This window comes from Tetranychus urticae, chromosome 1 (genome assembly GCF_039701765.1).
Source record: "Tetranychus urticae isolate SD_2017Ah chromosome 1, NJAU_TeUrti_SD_1.0, whole genome shotgun sequence".
In the NCBI taxonomy this organism is placed as follows: domain Eukaryota; kingdom Metazoa; phylum Arthropoda; class Arachnida; order Trombidiformes; family Tetranychidae; genus Tetranychus; species Tetranychus urticae.
In genome coordinates this window covers 15,917,502-15,937,144 of record NC_142958.1, presented here as the reverse complement: position 1 = coordinate 15,937,144, position 19,643 = coordinate 15,917,502, and the positions used below count along the sequence as shown (strand labels likewise).

Here is a 19,643-nt window from a genome sequence, read left to right as displayed (position 1 = left end):
AAGTTGAGCTGTATTCTGATTCATTGTAATGATTTTCATTTCATATGTAACAGGGTTTAGCAACATAACAAATAGAGTTGAAGTTGAATAACTTGGAATCAAATTTTATATGAAATACTGAGCAACTAAGAGCTGCATTAAATAATCACGTACAATAAAAGGATAAAATTGTTATCTGTAGATTTGATGTAATCTATCTGACTATGGGTTTAACAGGAATCTGGTTCGTCTGAACCTGTGAGTTGAAGTAGATTGCGATTTATTGTATAACACTGTTGAGTAATTTAACGTTTTCAGATTCTTTATTTTCAAAGATAACTTTGCAAAGATTACAAATTGTTGGAAAGGTTCAATTGAGAGTAGCTAAAACCTTTTTTGAACCTTTTCAACTGAAGCTCGCTTAGCCAAAACAGTGTTAGTCTAAACGGATAAAAATCAAAAATTAAAAATTCTCATTGTTAGGGTCTAAACTCAACCTGGACCTTATTCAAATTTAGCGTGCGTACGATCGAATCGAACCTGTTCGACTCACATCTCTTCTATCTTCTTTCTTAAAGATTTTATCACAAATCATGTTTAGACTGAAACATGCAAAAACTTGAACTACTGAGATAATGCCAAGGTAATACGTGAATGCAATGGGTTTAGTGTTCATGAAGAATGTCAAGATCCATGGATGAATTGATTCACCAACGGTACCAAAAAAATAGACGACTGAGAGTAAACGATTTGATAAGTAAAAATATTCTTGTAAAATGGCCAAAGAAGCTGTGAATGTTGGTGAATAGCCGATTCCGAGTAAAATGATTGAGATCCATGTACATTCAGAGTAACGAGCAGCATGAGGAATCATCACTAAAGCACCGGCAATAGTCAATAAGTAGCTACAATATAAAATTTTTCGTTCTTTGAATATCTTGGCAATACCAATGTGAACATAACGATAAAATGTATAGCAAATCCAAAAGACTGAGACCAAAGCTGCTCCAGTTTGTTTTGTCATGTGAATATCAGCTTTGACTGAAAATGCTGGAGCCAGGGAACCTAAAGTCAATTTTCAATCAATTAGTTCGATTCATGTGGAATAATAGTCTCATATCGACACTTACCAACAATCATTTGAATACCAAAAGAGCAGTTAGCAATGAGACCAGCAATGCCGATGCATAAATACTTTTTCCAAGGCTTCTGTTTATCAGGCTCTTCCTTTGGTACTTCAATTTGCTTTCTGGATTTGTCAATAAAATAAAATATTGCATAACCAAACGAGATGCAAAATAATGTCACAGCAATAATCATGAAAGCATATTGAACTTTGACGTCGTCAGGAGAGTAAAGCGCAAAAATGGCTTCATCAGAAAGACTTTCATTGGTTGATGGCAACAAAAAAGATCGAGCAATCAAAGGTGTTAAAAGTGAACCAAGGCCAAAAGATGAGTGTAAAATTTGTATATAAAATGCCACTTGATCACCCCAAATATTGAAAACGTAAGCGTTACAGACTTAACAAACAGAAAAGTATTAAATGAAAGTTATGCATATTGACAAAAAGATGGAACAATATTTTATGCAAAATATTACATATTTTTGAATATCATGCAAAAAAGTCGAGACAATGATCAATGGTAATAAAACTTCAAACTTACATATATCAAGTATTCCTGAGGAGAATCCGGAAAAAAGGAAACACGCATAGATTGGATTGAATGTGGTGAACCATGGAGCTAAACCAATAGCAATTGATCCAAAGAGAGCTGCAAAGCCCATAGCGCAATTTGGCTCGATTTTTCCTTCAAGAAAACCAGCTGAATACACAAAAAAAAGTCAAAAAATGAATCGAAATGAGTTAGTGAATATCTGTGAATGCTTAAAGATTTGCTTAAAACGAAAATTTATCGGTGCCGAAAAATGGTACTGTATATAAGCCTTATTCAAAAATGGTTGCTGAAACATCAACTATTCGACAAAGCCATTCATTTCGAGTATCAGGCAAGAAATCATTAGATTCACTCTAAGTGAGCTGATAAATTTTTTAGAATAGATTAATGTAGAACAGTGCATCATCTGAGACTAGAAGCTATTCTGATCTATTGATAATCACAGTCCATCGCAAAAACTCTTACAGTCAGGTATAAGTTCAGATGGCAATCAAAGACGATAAGAAGTCAAATAAAATTTTACAGAAAAAAAAGAATCATGGTTCGACTTACCAACTACTCCGCCAATCATGTAACCAATTGACCGACTAGGAACTAGGCCAGTAACTACATCGAAAGGTTTTCTAACTCGTATTTGAATGTCCAGTAAAGAAGATCCAAGTAACGTACTGCAACCACCAAGGCACAAAAAAGTGATGAAACAGTTTATCGTTTTAACTAATTGTATCTTATACAATCGTAAATATGCAAAGAAGTTCATTTCTGTCTTCTGTTGAATCGGTTAATAAGACGTTAGTAAAGCTAAATTGGAATCGTCTAGCGAGGCAGAAATGAATTCCAACTAATTCCAGTTTTCACTCAACCTTTAAGTTATGGACTTTACTTTTAAGTCTTATACCTATTATATCTCTGCATTTGATACAAACGTAATTTCAGTTGATCAATTCGAAGTTTAAATGAAGAGATGAAGAAGAATCTGATTTAATATAAACTGGTTGAAAATGTGATACAACTCCGTGTAACGTTAACTTCGTTAAGGCGGAGAAGTTCTGAACTGTTCTCTTTCTGATAATGCGATGCTTTGGTATATTGTTAAACATCAATCCCAAACAACTAATATGTTATTATTATATTATAAAAGTTGTCTGCTCAGGACTACGAGTGTGATCATTTAATTACTTTATTACACTCACATGGATGAACAATTATTAATATTTGCAGTTCCCTTTTCATGGAATTGTATTTAACGTCATTGTCAATGAAAAAACAGCATTGATCTTGATTAAACGGTAACGTCTTTTGTTTTGCCATATCTTTATATACTATTTAAAACTTATCGAGTTCTCATCGTCAGCAGGTGAAGAATAATTCAATAATATGATAAATTAATCATACAGCAAGGACTGAGATCATGAGACTCCTTGGAATAACTTTTATTTCCATTTTTATTAGGGATACATTTGCTCAATTTTCAGTACACAGATAATGAACTCAAGTTGGTTAATATTGAAAAACAAAAAATACATGTAGCATCCAGTAAGCGCTGAGACAATGAGATTCTCTTGGAACAGCTTATTCACACTATCTGTCAAGCGGCGTTCTTTCATGATTTCAATCTTGAAATCAGTTACTAAATTGATATGGAAAGCTTACTCTTTATTAATGGCAATATCAGGTGGAAATCATATACAGTATATGTACAGGGTGTTCAAAAATTGTTCGGGAACTTTTTTTGGATTCTAAGCAAAAATATGAATGCCATTTGATTTTGATTTTGATTTTCTTGATTTCTAGATCAAAGGTAAATTTTCAAGCCATTTAAACACAAAAAATTTTACAAAAAAATTTCGGCGATTTGCATGCTAATATAATGCTAATTTTTTCAAATAGCATTGCTCAACCAGAAAAGGCCTCCAAAATCATCAAATTATCGCCAAAAGACATGAAATCCCTCTAGAAAGCAAAAGCATATCAACTTCATCCAATGAATCAACGATTTAGTTTATGGAGAAAAAGCGCTATTGAGGCTATCAAAGAGTGCTTTTCCCTGTGTGGATCCGTATGCAAGGTCTTAGAATTTTGAGCATGGTTTCAGAAAATTACCTTTTCGTTATGGATCAACTATAAACCAAAATTAAGATTAAGAAATATTTTTCTCAAAATATATTTAGAAAAAAAGTTCCCGGACAATTTCTGAACACCCTGTACTTGGTTTTAATGAAATTTAAAATTTTAAGAGTATAATGAGAATATTGATTGATTCAATAATTTTAATTTCATATTACCTAACCGATCTTTTTACATAGCTGTGCAGTTTTGTGCTTAACTTAATTTTATTAGATAATACATGTAGATTATCATGGCTCGAGTATCTAGTGACGTGATTATTGATTAATTAAGATGGAGGTGCGAGTGTGATTGCTTGATTAGCCTTTCCGGGTCCAAGGAGAAATTCAATGAAATATATGGAATCTCAATGAGCTAATTTGTCGACGGCGAATAACCATAGTTAACTAGGTTTTATCAGTTCCAAGAGGCTTGGAAAAGCTGTTACAATGGTCAGAGTCAGACTGACTATTGAAGTGACAAATGTCGGTGTAATGGGAACAACTTTTAGTAATGTTAGGCCAGCATTAGAGTGTCCAATGTGATCCAGTAGCAATTGTACCTTTCAGAAAGTGAAAGCAAAGTTAGGACATAAATAATGAAAAAATCAAGCACAATTAAGTAAAACTAAAGATTTTACTAAAACTTATTATTGATCAATAATCTTTTTAAATCCTGTCTAATTTCATGAATGGTTTGAACAAACCATTTACAGTACTGTACCCATTTGTTTTGTTGGACTGACATCTTTGAAACCTTTCAATATTACCGAAAGAGCAGATTTTCAATATAAGTTTTACTTGTCCAATAGATGACGACAAACAAAATTTTTAAAAATGGGTAGCCTAATGAGTTTACGTGTGCGATAAGACTGTTATCCTTCATATGTTATGTCATGTCTTGCATCTTGAGGTTAGCCTTTGAATCTAGCCAAGTCATGACTTTGGCGAACTGTAGTAGCTCCAACCAGAGCTTAAGCCCTCTGAACTATACATCTCCCCACTGGATCCTTAGCTAAACTGGATAAAGCATGCTGTTTAGGTCTGAAACATCTAGTTTAACGTTGCGTAGACAGAATCATAAAAGTTTTCGTGACTAGTCAGTTCACCAGAAATTAAGTGGGTACAGTACTGTAGGTTACAAAAATTGTAGAGTTCAAAATATAATCCCATTAAAAACCAATTCAACAGCTTACTTCGTTCTTTGCTTGTAAGGAATTCAACTTGTATGATAGTGAATAAACAGGATCAAAGCATTTATCTGACAAATGAGAAATGTAAACGACATGGTATGTTACTATGATTAGTGTCATGGATTCACAGATAAATAGCATGGTTCGAAAAGGTCGACCGACCCCATCAATAATCACTGCCAAAGATAATTGTAGTTTTAGGAAACAGAATGAGTAAAAGCCAAGCAAAACCCATCCAAATAACAAGTCAAGTTTTCGTGTTTTCTCAAGCAGCCCACAAAAAAACTTACGAACTTTATAAATTTGTTCAGCATTTATATGACTAGTTGAACTTTTCAAACAGTTTATATCTTGATGCACAATTTTGAAATAAACTTGTGCATAAAGACAAGATTCGACGATGAACTGAACAAAAACAAGATTACTCATATGAAGCAGGGCTTTGCAAAGTTCAATGGCAAAAGTCATTGCCATTTGGTAGAGTGACTTTGTTTTTAGATAATCATGATAAGCTAAATACAAACTGAACATTGATAGATACAATGTGTATGATATCAGATACATTGAGAAGAACTTTCGGTTTTTCCGGATAAATTTTTTTATCGTTGGACGTTGACATCGTATGCTGATTTCGCTATCCAAATAGTTGATGAACTCGTTGTAGTTTGACCGCTTCCATATCAGATAGAATCCAATAAAGAAGTAGAAAACTTTATGAAGATTATTCCAGGAGAAACTCAAAAAGAGAAAGATATCACCTTTTACCGATTTAATATGCATGTAGTGATACATGCTATCTAAAAATGATAACAAGGTCCCCACTTGAATCAATATTAATCTAGTTTTACTTGCCGTTTGAAGGGAATGAGCTAATATTCCGTTTGGTTTATGGTCAACCATGAATTCGATGCTTAAACCGCTTTCGCACATTTCAAGTTTATAACGAGTAACTTTTTTCAATCTTTATAATTTCACCTTTTATAGTAAAATATGATCTGATCAGACTGAATCATTTGCATTGAATCAGGGTAAAATTAGCAAATTTTTAGCTAAAGTCGATCAATCAATTCAATATAATACATGCATAATAGATTATTTTGTTGGGTGATCTTTCAACAGATTTTGTAATGAATCTCATAAAAGAACACAAATTCATTTTTTATTTTATATCCGTATACCTGTAGAGACATTCAGTTATTAGCATTATTTTCAACCAATGTTTATTTCAAAAGAGAATAAAGTTCTATCAATAATTGATTAGTTTAAGATGCAATTAGAATTGTAGATTTCTTCAGGGTCATGGTATGATCTTTTTGAAAATAAATTATCGATCATAATGAAAACTGCGTTTGAATTTTTCAATCTTTACAAACAAATTTTGGATAAAATTGTCAAGTGAAGTGATTGATGAATTGAACAAGTTAAAAATTGTAACAAAGATTGATTAAGATTTAAAAAGCAGCATCATAATGTTCAATAAAAGATGCACAAGTATCAATTCAATAATTGAACTTCTATACTTTGGCTAGCCTAAAATTGTTGAGGTTTATAATGTACCCTTTACCATTTATTAACAGCCCATGCTTTTGTATTTATCAATGCTAACGAAAGCTAATGTAATAAAAACACGTCTGGAACAAAATCGATGAAAATCATTTTTGTTTTCAATGTTTGCATAATTTTGGTTGACAGTGTCGAGTATCTGTAAAACACTGCCAGCAATAGCGGCAATACGGGACTAACTTGTGTCGTTACAAGACTAACGGTTGAACTCAGAGATATTTATCAAGGATTAGAATATGCACCAAAAGGGTGACAAAACAATTCTTCAATAATCTTGAATAAAAAATCTTCTTCGAGACTTCATCGATTGATGCTGCTTCACAATCAATATGAAAAATTAATCAAAGTAGACTTGAATTGAGCCTTGAAATTTAAATTGGAGGTCGCATAGTTGAGTAACCTTGAGAGTTCGAATTTATGATTCTCCAATTTCGGGAATTCTTCTGACCGAAGATAATCAAGATTTGACTTCTCATTTTGATTAAAGATTCGGTTCTCGAACTAGCAGCACGAACGATCGTCAAGGATAAAAATACCCAGTATACTGACTAGGAATAAAAAAGCTACTCTCAGGAGTAAGGAAAGGCTGGCTGACATAAGCCTCAGATCCGATGGAGATTCTGAAAAGACATCACCAGAGTAGAAATGATAATAAAAGAATAAGCTAAAGCTAATGAACAGAACAGCTAATCTTGTATCATATTGAAACCAATAATTTTGGTGATATTAAACCATTAAAGGAATGCTTGTTAAGAAAAATGAAGCATTGAAATATAGTATTCGTAATGATAACTAATGATACAATGTATTTTACTAACTTTCAAATAAAAGTTATTCGGCGCAATTTTTTATTCCTTTACAATACATATGTTTTATATCGACAAATTTAGTGCCAAACCTTACTACCGAAATTCGATTCGACTGGTTCAAAATCTTTCAAATTATTCGATTTCAATTTCTCGAACCTTTTTTCGAAAACTTTTTCATGAGGTTAAAGAGTTGATTTTTTCCAATAATAGATGACACTGGCTGTCTTTTGTTAGAAAAAAACTTTGCACACTTTGGTATGTTGCCGTTACATTCAAATATTTATAGATATCGAACAATGATAGTTCGTGAAGTCAAGTCTAGATAAAATATAACTTTCTATTAGCTGTGCGCCATAAATTACAAATGCATTAAACGTAAACATTATTATGTCTACATGCAAACAAAGTCTAAGCATGTTGTTCGTTGCATGTCCCGGCTATGTAAATATTGATTAATAAAAAACCAAGCAAATCGACGAATGCAGACTATCGGCTTCTTGAGTCAACTCATAGATCACAAGATCTAAAAGTAACATAGACTTCGATAAATAATATTCATATCAAACTGATTTTGATTATTTATTCGTAGAGATCGATCCATTTACTTTCACTTGTAACATTTTTCTATTCGATTGCCATTTTAATAAATTTAATAGTTGACTCCGTCAACTGATTGATTTCAATTTAAACCGTAATAATTTGAGTCGAAAATTAAATCAAAAAATGTCTAATATTAATTGAGTTGATAAAAAAGCGTTTTTGTTATTTGTGATTCACAAACTCAACAAAAACTCGAACTTGAGTTGAGTTGTTTTTTTTATATTTTTGATTGATTTAGACATTGATTGCTGTTTCAACAGCAAAATTGTAGATTCCGGTTTCAATTTGTGCTTAGATTAAGGAAATATTGGTGAAGTGAATGATACTTTTGCTGCTTCTGGTGTGATTATGAGAATGATAAGTTAATTATCCTTTTTTGGGGTTGAATAATCTTTGAGTTGGGAATGTTTTGATAACGATATGCATGTTAATTATGAAAAGGTTTGATGATGTCCATGACGTTGATGATTTTGGTAATTAGGTTGGTGATGATGAAAATGTTGGTTTGGGTGTTTAATCCACAGACGCCGTGGGCAATGTTGTTCACTCCATGCGAAAGCGGATGAAAACGTTGATTCTGGTCGTCATTGATGATTACTTCTCTCTCACCATTATTGTCTTGGCATAATTAAATAATTGAATTGTTGATGATAGATCAACAAGAGAAAAGAGAATAAAGAAAGGAAATGGCAAAAATACAGATACATAGACATCTTTAAGAATAGATGTAATTGATAAAAGTACTTGGTCTGACATTGGATGATCAGGTTAATGATAAAAATTGAATCGAAAGGGGAGAAAGAGAGAGAGAGTAAGGTTGGCTTATCAAAAGCAAAAACAGATCTGGAAGAGGCAGATGAGAGATGGTTAAAGATGATGATTATTACTATTATTATTGTGGTGATATTGATGTAACTCTTGCTATTGTTATTTAACGCAAGGTTGACTTGAGATTCAGTTTGATGAATTAAAATGGTCGCTTGTTGAGTGAATATTGCTTGTTACTCTTTAATATTGCTATTCCGTTTGTTATTTACAATACAGCTGAACTATCATCTTTGGCATCTTCCTCTTCATCTTCCTCTTCGTCACTTGCAGCATCCTCGTCGTCACCATTTGGTTTACCATTATCTCGTTTAATCTCAGTCAATGGAAGAGCTTGACTATCATCTTTAATAAGAATCCCTTTATCATCGAGACCAGTTAAACTTGACCGTTTCTTTTTACCTTTACCACGATTCTTGACCACTCCACCAGAAGATGAAAAGCTTGGCTGATCATTGCAAGCTCCTGTTGATGAAACAAATTAATGCATTAGAATCGTAAGCAATTTATGATTAAAAGATTGATATTCAACTCTAGTTGCAACTTTTCTAGGTTTGATTTAAAATTGATCAAAGATCAAAACTCACTTAGCTAACATTTTAATTTCGTTTTCAATCATTTTTGATTTACAATTTACAATTTTGATGTATAATGTAATTTCAGTATTGTTTTAGTTCATGTTTTGTTTCTATTATAATCAAATTCCAACTTGTTCTGCTCTGATCTCTGGTTATTCATATTTGTTTTGAGTTCAATCTTTGGAAAGAGAGTCTCCAAGCAATTCGTAGCAACACTGTATTAATTGGGAATTTTGTGTTTTTAATCAAATTTAACTGCAAGATTACAAACACAGAGGCTACAGAACTATTTAAATTAATTTTGATTAAGTTTTTATTGTTTAAATCAACAAGAAAATAATTTCGTTCATTAAAATGTAAACAAGTAAAGGCACGCAAACTCGAGGGATCGTTTTGGTCTAAATTACAGACAGCAATTTAATCTCTACAATAGTAGAAGTGAACATTTTAAGCTAATCACTTAAAAAGCGAATATGTTATTGCAATGGTTTACAATTAAACCCTTTCCTTTCGTATGTCTTAAACCTGTTCATGAAATTACCATTTCAACATAATCTAATTTAACCAAGACTAGACCATTATGGTTAAATATTGATCAAGTCAATGAGTGAATGACTGGAAGGAGAAACAAGAAAGATTTGATGAAACCTCAAAATGTAAACATTAAAGGCTTGAAAGGTTTAAGTTTTTATCCAAAGTTAATGTCTGAATTGAGTTGGAATAATTTCTTGCTTCTTCCTTTGATTGCTGCATAATCAAATCAAATGTGAATAGTATTATTCGTGATTTTACCAATTTATCTATGATAATGAGAGTATATTTGGATATATTAATAACTGCAACTGAACCAGGAGCACTTTAAAAGCAACACCAAACTGAAGATGGAATAAGCTCAAGTTTTTAACCTCAAGTTGCAAGACTGGCCAATATCAATACTGTAAGTCCTCGGTTAATGCATAAAAATGTGGGTTAAGCTTCCAGCAAAAATCAGAAAGATGGCGTTGTTTTTTCATCAAATTTTACACTAAAAATTAGACTATTAATGACTAATTAACAATAGGTGGAGCTGTTTTATGCATTAACTGAGTTATGCATTAACCGAGGATTTACTGTACAAGTAAAACCACTTACCATACGAGGTTGGAGGCAAGCTTCGATTAGGTGCTGAATTTGATGGTCCTGGTGAATAAGGTGGTGGAGTCTCTTGAGGATAACCTGATCCTGAGGGTCCTTTCTTGTAAGTCCCACTATTCATTGTTAACTTGCGGACATTTTTATCTGGATGTCGAAGTATAATGTAAATTTTGGGTGAAAATAAACAAATCAAACAAACATAACCACTTAATGTTAGTGACATTGCTAATGTTGTCAATTGAATCTGAGGGAAGAAGAAGAAGAAGAAGAAAAATAACAAACATTAGTAAATGAGTAAAAAAACTGAGCGAAACAATAACATTCTCGATGATTAACAATTCACTTTACCATCATCATTATAACGGTTAACATCAATTTGACTACAACCAAACCAATTTAATATTCAACATAAAGGGAAAGGTTAACTAAATTTGAGTAGATAAATAGCAAACTAGGAAAGGGAAAAAATCAGCAAATAAATTAAACAAAATGAGATTCAAGATTGATGCTTTGTTCAGTACATTTGTATTACCTCTGATTAGATTGAAATAACTCATTAATTGGTTTCCATTTGGTTAAATGTAATTCAAGAATCTACTCTTTTACCTCATCATATGCAATAAGACTTTACTTGATTAAGGCTGATTGAAAGCATCAACAATTAGATTGACAATCTTCAATGATTCTTGAATCTGATTTAGTCAACCTTGTTTAGACATTTAAAATTGACCTTTTTTGCCACCAAAATTATTGATCAACATTTCAAGTTTACATTTTTCAATATCTCAATCCATGTAATACATGATATTGAACCATTGTTAAAACGTGAAACAATTAACTGTTTAAATTGATGGTTATCATTTTTGTTCTTGACTTTATGGTAAAATGGTTGTTAAATGGTGAACCATTATCATTAATTTTGACTGTTGAGCAAGTCATTAAATGTAATCCAATGAGCACATAAACAAAAAGCCCAATGAGAAATTAATCAACCTGGTTAATTATATCTTGTCATAAATTAAGTCAATTTGGAGTTGCTCTTGGCTTTACCGTAACAAAGCTAATCTTGAGTTCAAAGCATTTCAACAACTTCAACAACAATCATTAAATTGAAAAACGATTGCGATTTATATCAATAAGTTCATAAATGGTCAACAATTGGTTTAACCATCAAGATTTTTCCTCATTTCAATGTAAATGCGAATCGACCACACAATTTTACATGTTAAGTCATCATTTATATATTGATTGTGATTGTTTTTTGGTTATTGCGATGCAATTCTGAAGGAAACAGATTTCTAGATAATCAGAAGAAGAAGAAGAAAAAAGTTGGAAAGCAAAATCATTGGGAAGTCTCATTGGGGAGTGTATTTCAGATAAATTATCAAGACAAAATCGGACCCAACAGAAATAATGGAAAGTAACAAAAGGAGGAAAAATATGATCAAGATGATGATGATGATGAAGCAGCAACAGCAACAACAAAATATATGAGAACTTTGTTTGTTTACCATTGATAAATTGAGCAAGTATCAAGGCATAATGGGTTAACGGATCACATCTTCATCATCTTTTTGAGAGTTCATCTTGGACAGGATGAGTAACTCTTTTCCCTTTTTTCTTCTCCATCTTATTCCTTCTTTCACATTTTATTTCTTCTTGGGGACAAAATTTTTTCTATTTATTTTGAGACAAACTCATGATGATTATTTTTATTGTCGTATATCTGTTCATGAAAGATGATTTGAACATGCTATTGGTTCATTAACTGTTGACATTGGATCATAATCATCAGACAGATAGATGATGAGAATCTAGACTTGCATTGAATACATTTTGGGTTGACTTGAATCGTCATTTTTTGTCTTTTCAAACCAAGGCAACGTTAATAAACAATTGCAGCTTTTCGTTGGATACAATTTGGGTCATTTTTTGGTTGAAAAGGTCAAATTTTCCCAATTTGATCAATTAAATTTGGAAAATGCAAGAAACTTGAATTGGAAAGTTGGACCAATGAATTGAAAATGGTGAAATTAACCGGCAGATTAAATTGTCTTGTCCTTTGGGACAGTTTATTTAAGGTCATGTTTAAATGATATTCAAATGGTTTTATATCCAGATAATCAATGGCTCTTCAGAATCATTCATGTAATAAAATACTCAAGTTAACTAGTTTATTGAATGAGACCCGGATCAAATCAGTATAGTCGCTTTTTTACCCATATTAAAGACTAAACTTGATCTTTTGATTATCTCATTGGTATTATGGTTGATAATAATTATGTTATATTGACCAGTAATTTAGGAAACCTCTTATCCCTGTCCATGATGAGAAATAGATGAGATTAAGGTTAAAGAAATTTGTTGGACACAAGGAAGTGGAATGGGAGGAAAGGTGAAATTTCATGATGATGGTTGTGTGCAACTAATCTGGTAGCTTGTTACTCCAAGCAATTTGTTTACTTACCTCAAAATTATTTTCAGTTGAAAGATAGATGGCAAGAAAGGCTATCCATATAATACAAGTGGCATACATGGTAAAAACAATGAATTTGGTTTCATTAAAATTTTCTGGTATTTTTCTGGTCTTGAAGGCATAATAGGTTGATGTAGCAACCAGAACAAAACCATAAATAAGGCTAACGAGGACACTATTTTTGGTTACAGCACATTTTAATACCACTACATCACGTTTCTCTGATACTTCATGTCTTACTCCAGGTACTTCAACAATACACCATAAAATATTTAAACAAATCTGTAAAAAATAAATAAATTAATGTTTTCGGACAAACAAAATTAGATAGATGACTGTGAATAAGTTTGAAGGTAAAAATGAGTCTCTTAAACTCAAATAACGCCATAAATTGACCAGAAATTTTAGATACCCTATCTGTGTGTATGATGTCACGGTGCTCTCAGTAATGCAGCGATCAATAAGAGTACGCGGATACGGTAAGTTTGGAAGATATTTAACTTAAGATTTTAATGCTATTAGAACTTGCTATTTTTTAGGTTCATCTTATGAAAATTAACCATTCGAATCAAAATTTGATTCTTTAAGTGGCAGAAAGTTTCATTCTTATGCAGCTTTAATCAAATTATTGATCCACCGCTACTCAGACTAGATCTTAATTTTGATCGGATTTTAATACTTCATTAATCCTGTAACATGTTTGTTCAATAGATAAGAATCAACTCAATCCCATTTCTGGTCATTTGGCTCTCCCTTCAAACATTTATCAGGATTTTAGATAACGCACAAGCAGGAGGAAGGAAAATTATATTTACCTGAATGAAAACAATTATACCAGTTATACAAAGTTGAGAAACTGGACTGATATATGTAGGTCGACGAGCTGATCGTCGGGCACTATGAAAGATACGAGATATTCTATTGGTTTTGGTCAATATTGCTCCATAGATCATTGATATGCAGACACCGATCTTTTGGGAAAAACGAGATTCAATTAAATTTTTGGATCAGATTGTAAGAGGAGATTAATTTGAGCAAATCTTACCCCGAGCCTTTGAATAAGGCAAGTAGCATAAGTTGGTTTGGTGAGTATTATGAAAGCCATAACGTAACAAGAGGCGATTCCAGCCAATAAAACGTAACACAGTTCACGTCCTGAAGCTTTAACAATGGGAGTATTTACGTGTTGAATAAAAATAGTGAAATGATAAAGAACCGTGATAATCCCAATAATGGCAATGGACATGGGTATAAATGCATAAGGTTGGTACCAACGAATATATTTAAGAGGTAGTTCGAAGCAACTCGATTTATTGGGGAATGGCCACATTCCCACATCACAGGGAACACATGAAGTTTCATTGACCGCTATCTCCCATGGTTTACATTCTTGGCAAATCCAACAACAAGAGAGATCACCACCTTTTTTAATCTCGCCTACTTTACAGGGCTCAGAGCAAACTGAAGTAGGTATTTCTTGAGAACTAAAGGAATCCCAGATAATTGTATTCTCTTTAATGTTTAGCTCATTATCTCGCCATTGGCCCACCCGAACGTATCCATATGTACTTGAATTGGAATCCAAACTTTGAAAATTGAATATATTATAACGTCCAAGTCCATCACCGCATTCATCAAATCTAACCTCAGAGCCTTCCAAATCTGAAAAACAAAATACATGAGAAAATATTAGCTGAATGATTTATATTATAATTTGAAGGGTAAAATGTGTTAGAGATTTGATTCAATGTCACATGAAGATTTTCAATAATCCCTCAATCAATCTAATTTGGTTAGGGAAAAAAACAGCAAGTCACTCTTCATTAGATTAAACATTTTCTTCGTGAGATGGCGATGGTGAACAAAATAAGTCACTTTTTTAGCAAAGACTTTAAAGAAAATTCAAATCAATAAGTTGATGTTTCTCGATTTCTAGAGAAAATAATTCATGAAAGTTTCGACAATTTAATTCATCGATTTTCTTGAATTGATACTTAACAAATACTCAAGCTCTTTGCCAGGAAATAACTGTATTAAACTTTAGTAACTTTACATTTGTCAAGCTTTCCAAACCTTTTTTGATTGGAAATTTCCAAATAATAGATTCAATTATTTATCAATAGATCAAATCATATTTTCATGAATTCAGAGGTTGGAAAAATCATGGACGAATCTTACAAGATTTACATGCTGTGCTATGGCTGACCAAAGATGAACACTTAACATCAAGTCAGCTGGAAACACTTTCTTGAACCTCTGGTAGTTTTTTGATAACATCAGGAAAAATTACAAGTTAACATTTAAGTAACGAAAAGAATTGAGAAAAACGGAATCTCCAAGAATCATACTAACAAGGGAAAATAACTCATCGAATATGTAATTTTTTCTCGCTTTTTACTCATTTCTTTTTTAAATTTGTGATCGATTTGATTTTCCTCTCGTTTTGTACTGAAGTCACTCATGTCGTTGCGAGCATACATGAGATTTATTCTTATCGATTATTTTTCATTGGAATATCAGTAGCCTCAATCCTGGAAAAAGGTGAAAAAAGAAATAAATACATGTAAAAGTGGATAAAAATGAGCTCAATATCAACTCAATTTAGTAAATAATGTTTTCTGTTCATGAGAACACTCAATTTATCAAATCAATGACAATCACTAATTTGAGTGGTTAACTAAATGTTCATGTCTTTTAACACACACAATCTGATTTATTTTAACATCATTTGTTGTTAAAGTTGTAAAAAAGATCACAATTGTAAACAGTTTAATCTTAACTAAAGATGTTGAGCTTTCACTGATAACAATCATAAATCACTGCATGATAGTTCAACTCTGAACAGATTTTAACTGTTTCATGATTGTTATCAATGTTACCAAAAAAGAAAACTTAATAAAAAACCGAAATGTCCAAAATCAGTTGGAATTGTTTTTTCACTATCAATAAGGTGAAATTAAGATCAGGATGCTGAAAACGCTAAAATAGCAAAATCGCCTAGAAAGCAATTTCGTAGAGGATAAGCTTTTCTGCTCAAAATACTGATTTCAATCTGCTTAAACTAAATCAAAAGAAAAGATGTCAGCTTTAGTAGATTAACCGTAATTCTAGAAATTAAGGATTCCTCAGCATTTGATTGAAATTTGAAGTTGCTTGGGACACATGCTAAGCAATTAAGTATACCATTTGAAATATGGGCAGAATTAAGATGAAATAAATAATTTTTAGCTCCTGTCTTGTTCATCAACAGCATTAACTTAATCAATTGACTCGATGGACACAAGTTTCCTTTTCCTCTTGTGGTCTTAATAAACTGATTGAACTAAATCCATTGGATTTACTACGATGCACTGAAATTCATAAAGAATCAGATAAAAGAGAATGGATGATTCTTGAAGAAGGTATTTCCCTGCTTTCATCCTTTCCAATCTTCCTTCTCATTGATTGTTGAATCTCTTTGACTATGAAAATGTTGCCCATCTCTGGTTGGCTTTAATATCAGGTAATTCAAAGACAATCAATCCTTTTATAATCAGGACAATATCTTTTCCTTCTCCATTTTTTCTTGCTTCAGGTTTTCTTTTCATCTACAGGGAATCATGATAATAGTACAACCATTAATCTGTCTCTCTTTCTCGTTCTCTTTCTCTTTACTTCTCTAAAGTTAGCATGAGTAGCATCCAACAGCTACAACTATTATACTATACACTTGATAAAAGTATTGTGAACGAGAATAACAAGAATGATGATTTTTCCGTCTGCTTTTGCATCTTCCCTCTTTTCATTTACAAAAACAGTAGCATCTCCTTATAATACAATCCACAACATTTTGGTTTCAATTCATTCAACGTTTATTCACATTTATTTGTTGTCTTTGATCCTTGCCTCTACTCTGAATGTTGATCTCAAGTTTCCTCATTGAAATGACTGACTTGGAATAATGATGGTGACGACAGGAAACAGATAGGAAAGATGAATTCAGGATAAAAGAAAAGTTAACCAATGACCCGTCCAAATTATTGCCATTGATTTCTGTTTCCTTCTGTTTATTTCATCTGACCTAAGAGCATGTAAATTATCAGCCATTCAGCACAACTTTTTAAAGTTAACATTAGCCTTTTGATAACATCGTAGGGTACCCAAAGACAATACAGTCTAATTTAGAAAAGCTAAATTTAGAAGAAAAAGTGAAAAAGAAATGAATGAAAAAATAAAACCAAAAGAATCAAAAGACATTAAAACTTACTATTTCCAATCTTATAGCATAATTACCCTGGAAAATTGAAAAACTTTCTTCGCCATTACATCTTGAATAATCATAGCTTATCACATAATCTTTATCCTTAATGAAACGGTTTAACGAAAACTGATGAAAATTAAAAACTGTAAACACAAATTAATTTAACTGAATAATAACATGTTTTAAACAGAAAGTCGTTTCTAGAAAAATAAAGCAACTAACGGTTTAAAAAACAACTCTTGCTTCATAATTTTTAAACCTTTGATCATGTGACAAGAGTCTAGAAATGCAAAGGCGGGAAATGCAGAACAACTTTAAAAATTTTAAGCAACTATTTCTGATTTCTTGTTCAAAGACTTGATATTTTTTATCGAAAATTTTGTCTGCAATGAATGAAAAACATCATGAAAAAATCAAATAATAAAAGTAAAGTTCCTCAACTTTTTAAATGGTCGCAAAAAGATCAAGTACTAGAGCATGCGTGGTGTCGGGCGCCTTTGAATTTTCTAGACTCTTGTGATCATATGTCATCAAGGCGGCAAATTTTCTCATGTGACTTGATTTAAAATGAAAAATTAACTAATTTTTCTTTGGTTTTTGTTTTAATTTCATAATTGGTGTTTTTTCTTTTGATTTTATAATTTGTGATTGATGAATTTGAATCAACTTTAACCTCTTGTATTGAATCTGTTATGAGAACGACATTGGATGGTGAAATGACTAACCTGTAAATGCCACATTGAGAAGATAATGTTTGTAGAAAACTTCTGGATCCAGTTCCCTGAGTTCAGGACAAATGGTTCCTTTACCTGAGCACAATGTTAACCATGCATTGTGAATTGCATGAGCAAAAGCATAGACAGCGTCAATGACAAATTGAACCTTCGACTCTTGACGATAATCTGTTACATCACGTAAGCTTAAATGAGGTGAGCAAGCAGTATATTCATTATCAGTTTCTCTTGCTTTATAAGAAGACATGGATGTCAATAAGGATCGGGGTGCAAGGTCACATTTAAAAGTTTCTTGCCAAAACTCTTTAAACCACGGATTACGACGGTTATTTTTAACATTTAACTTCAACAGATAGTCGTCAAACTCACGTATCACAGTGGATGATAATTCAACAGTAATGGCTCCAAGAGCAACATCTTCAACACCCTGAACAACCTTCATCTCCTTACCCCAGCCATCAGCAGCAACCCAGGTAAAACTGTTGGTCACATTGGCACGTTTAGCTGCTTTCAAGAGACCCTTGGCATCCTCCATTCGAAGGAAGAGAACCACTGCTCGAGCAGTCGACTTGCGCTTAAGACTCTCAATGATTCGATCATATTCCGTATCATTGGCAGATTGGACAACCTTTTCTTGTATAGCAAAACAAATGTTTCTCATTCGAGCATGGGTTCGAAAGGCACTGCTTCCAGACTCACCGTACTGTCCCTCCGAGCTTATCAGGCTCACATATGTCCAGTTGAAATGCTCGATGAAATCAACTAATGCTCTAGCCTGGTATTTGTCTGGCGGAACAGTTCGTGCAAAAAATTCATACCTCTTCTTGTCAGAGAGGGCAGTTGATGTGGATGCATAAGATATCTGTAAAATCAAGTAAAATGTAAGAAAACAGTTTATACGAAATTCATTCTACGTTCATTTCTCTGAATTAATACATATTCATCTTTGGTTGAATTCAATTGAAAATTTTAATCGAAATGTCTAAACTAAAATTGTTTTGATTCATTGAGAAGAAGCGTAAAAGATTGAATTCACTTTCACAATTTAAACTTTCATCACTTTCTTTTTTTCTCTCCTTTTCTTTCAGGTCTTTTTTGATCAAATTTCAAAAATATTTCATCTCTCGCTTTTTATCAAATTATCATCATCATCAAATTGTGATTGAATTTTGGTTATGGCAAGAAAAGGAAAAGTAAAGCTGCCTAAAAAAACGTTTCTCCTCTGCTTTCCTTATTAAATTACCTTTTACACTCTTTGATTGATTGGAGTGAAAATTGATTTTTCATTTTCATTGATTGGGTAAACAAGGAATCAAGTTAATCAAGGTAAAAATGACGCCGACATCAATTTTATCTAATAACATTTTCATTGTTACACTTCCACAGCTTTTCAACAATGATAATCATTTTTGACAGTAAAGCTTATCAACAATTAACCAGAAAAGAGGCGAAACAAAACTCCCAGTCAACAGGAATACAAAATCAAAGCATTGGATCTGGAAATGTTGAAAAATGATTGAACAATCTGAATGGGTGTCAAGAATGAAGCTTGAAAGCAGAAAGGAAAAGGAAAAAAATCTCTTCAAATGGCTTTCCTGGCATCATCACATTATTGTATTTATTCAACATTCAAATTACTAATGTATCAAAGTAATCGTCAGTAATCAGTTTCAGTTAAACTGCTCAAGGCAAATGAAATTGAGAAAATGAAAGCTAGGGAAAAACAGG

At 32.3% G+C, this 19,643-nt stretch overlaps 2 protein-coding genes and 1 long non-coding RNA gene across 3 annotated transcripts; all 3 read right to left on the bottom strand.

Annotated features, from left to right (window-relative positions):
• Nucleotides 1-283: 283 nt before the first annotated feature.
• On the bottom strand, nt 284-2,607 carry LOC107370270 (solute carrier family 60 member 2-like). The gene is made up of 4 exons (XM_015938258.3): nt 2,211-2,607; nt 1,647-1,805; nt 1,110-1,502; nt 284-1,044 (listed from the first exon to the last, which is right to left on the bottom strand). Exons 1-4 carry the CDS (start codon nt 2,416-2,418, stop codon nt 494-496), a joined length of 1,311 nt encoding a protein of 436 aa, XP_015793744.1. The 5' UTR covers nt 2,419-2,607; the 3' UTR covers nt 284-493.
• A 5,432-nt stretch (nt 2,608-8,039) lies between these two features.
• Nucleotides 8,040-18,793, bottom strand: LOC107370280 (metabotropic Glutamate Receptor). The gene is made up of 6 exons (XM_015938276.3): nt 17,907-18,793; nt 13,987-14,603; nt 13,757-13,912; nt 12,933-13,223; nt 10,463-10,709; nt 8,040-9,218 (listed from the first exon to the last, which is right to left on the bottom strand). The coding sequence occupies exons 1-6, from the start codon at nt 18,574-18,576 to the stop codon at nt 8,962-8,964; spliced, it is 2,238 nt and encodes a 745-aa protein (XP_015793762.2). The 5' UTR covers nt 18,577-18,793; the 3' UTR covers nt 8,040-8,961.
• LOC149094661 (uncharacterized) lies at nt 16,701-17,389 on the bottom strand. Its single transcript, XR_016197761.1, has 2 exons — nt 17,214-17,389; nt 16,701-17,110 (listed from the first exon to the last, which is right to left on the bottom strand). It is a non-coding gene; the product is annotated as an uncharacterized LOC149094661 (long non-coding RNA).
• Nucleotides 18,794-19,643: the final 850 nt, after the last annotated feature.